Source organism: Aptenodytes forsteri, unplaced genomic scaffold (genome assembly GCF_000699145.1).
Source record: "Aptenodytes forsteri isolate BGI_AS27 unplaced genomic scaffold, ASM69914v1 Scaffold521, whole genome shotgun sequence".
Lineage (NCBI taxonomy): Eukaryota > Metazoa > Chordata > Aves > Sphenisciformes > Spheniscidae > Aptenodytes > Aptenodytes forsteri.
Window position 1 is genome coordinate 38,083 of NW_008796207.1, and position 1,286 is coordinate 39,368.

The 1,286-nt window shown below is 58.8% G+C and overlaps 1 protein-coding gene across 2 annotated transcripts in view; it reads left to right on the forward strand.

Moving 5' to 3' along the window:
• LOC103906318 (butyrophilin subfamily 1 member A1) overlaps positions 1-1,279 on the forward strand; it is a 3,437-nt gene extending 2,158 nt beyond the window's left edge. For both annotated transcript variants that reach the window (XM_009288191.2, XM_009288192.2), the window contains exon 3: positions 374-1,279. In XM_009288191.2, coding sequence (XP_009286466.1) covers positions 374-897 — 524 coding nt within the window. In that variant the 3' untranslated portion in view covers positions 898-1,279. The remainder of the gene's footprint in view (positions 1-373) is intronic.
• Positions 1,280-1,286: the final 7 nt, after the last annotated feature.

The window sequence follows — 1,286 nt, forward strand, 5'->3', positions numbered from 1 at the left end:
TTGGCTCCTCCATCTCCAGCCCTCGTCTCTTGGCTCCTCCATCTCTGGGCTCCTCCATCTCCAACCCCCATCTCCAACCTTGCCTGGAGATCCTCCATCTCTTGGCTCCTCCATCTCCAACCTGGCCCAGAGCTCCTTCAGCTGCAACCTCTCTCTCTTTGCTCTTCGGTCTCCCACCTCACCACTCCTCTCCCATCTCCAACCTGGCCCAGAGCTCCTTCAGCTGCAACCTCTCTCTCTTTGCTCTTCGGTCTCCCACCTCACCACTCCTCTCCCTTTCTCCTTGAAAAGTAACCAGTGAAGGGGATTTTGGGGGCGTGCGTCCTCTACGCTTAAGTTTGGCTTCTGATTCCTTCTCTGTTTTGCTCACCAGTGGACGTGACTCTGGATCCAGCCACGGCGGGTCCCGAGGTGATCCTCTCCGAGGACCTCAAAGAGGCCACCTGGGGTAGACCTGGACGCCGGTGGCCTGAGGGTCCGGGCCGGTTCGACACGGATCCGTGCATGTTGGGCAGCGAGGGCTTTACCTCGGGCCGTCACTACTGGGAGGTGGAGGCGAACGGGCGCTTCTGGGCCGTTGGGGTGGCCCGCGAGTCGGTTCAGAGGAAAGGCCGGGTCCTCTTCAAGCCCAACGCTGAGATTTGGGGCTTGCAGAAGTACGACGAGCTCTGCGTGGCCCTCACGGCTCCTTCCAACACCTCCGTCCCGCTCCTCAACGGGGAGATCGGGGTCTACCTGGACTACGAGGTGGGACAGGTCTCCTTCTACGCCGTCGGCAGCCGCCAACTCATCTTCACCTTCCCTGTGGCCTCCTTCAGTGGAGAGAGGGTCTTCCCCTACTTCTGCGTGCTCCTTTCCACCATCAAACTGATGTCCCCCATGTCCCCCAAGGGTTGATGTGCCGGCAGGGTCCCCCCGAAGCTGGTTGCTCCACGGCGGTTGGAAACGCTCCTTGATGTTCCTCAACTCTTATGTACCAGGTCTCGGAGCCATTTCCACCTCGGCTCACGGTCCTACCTCCATCTTAGACGTCTCCGTTTTGGGTGACATCCAGTGGGTTTCGGGTCCGAGCTCGGTGCGGCTCGGCTCGGCCGGAAACCCCTGGTGTTTAATTCATCCAAAGCTCGTTAAGGGGAGCTGGGCTTCACCGAGCTGGTTTTGAGCTGAAAACTTGGGTTTTCCTCCCAAACTCGGCCCCCCTCTCAACGTTTCTTTTACTGACCTCGCTGCCCGTCGCTGCCCGGGCTTCCAACCTGAATTAAAAAAAAAATCTTAATTTGTGCAAT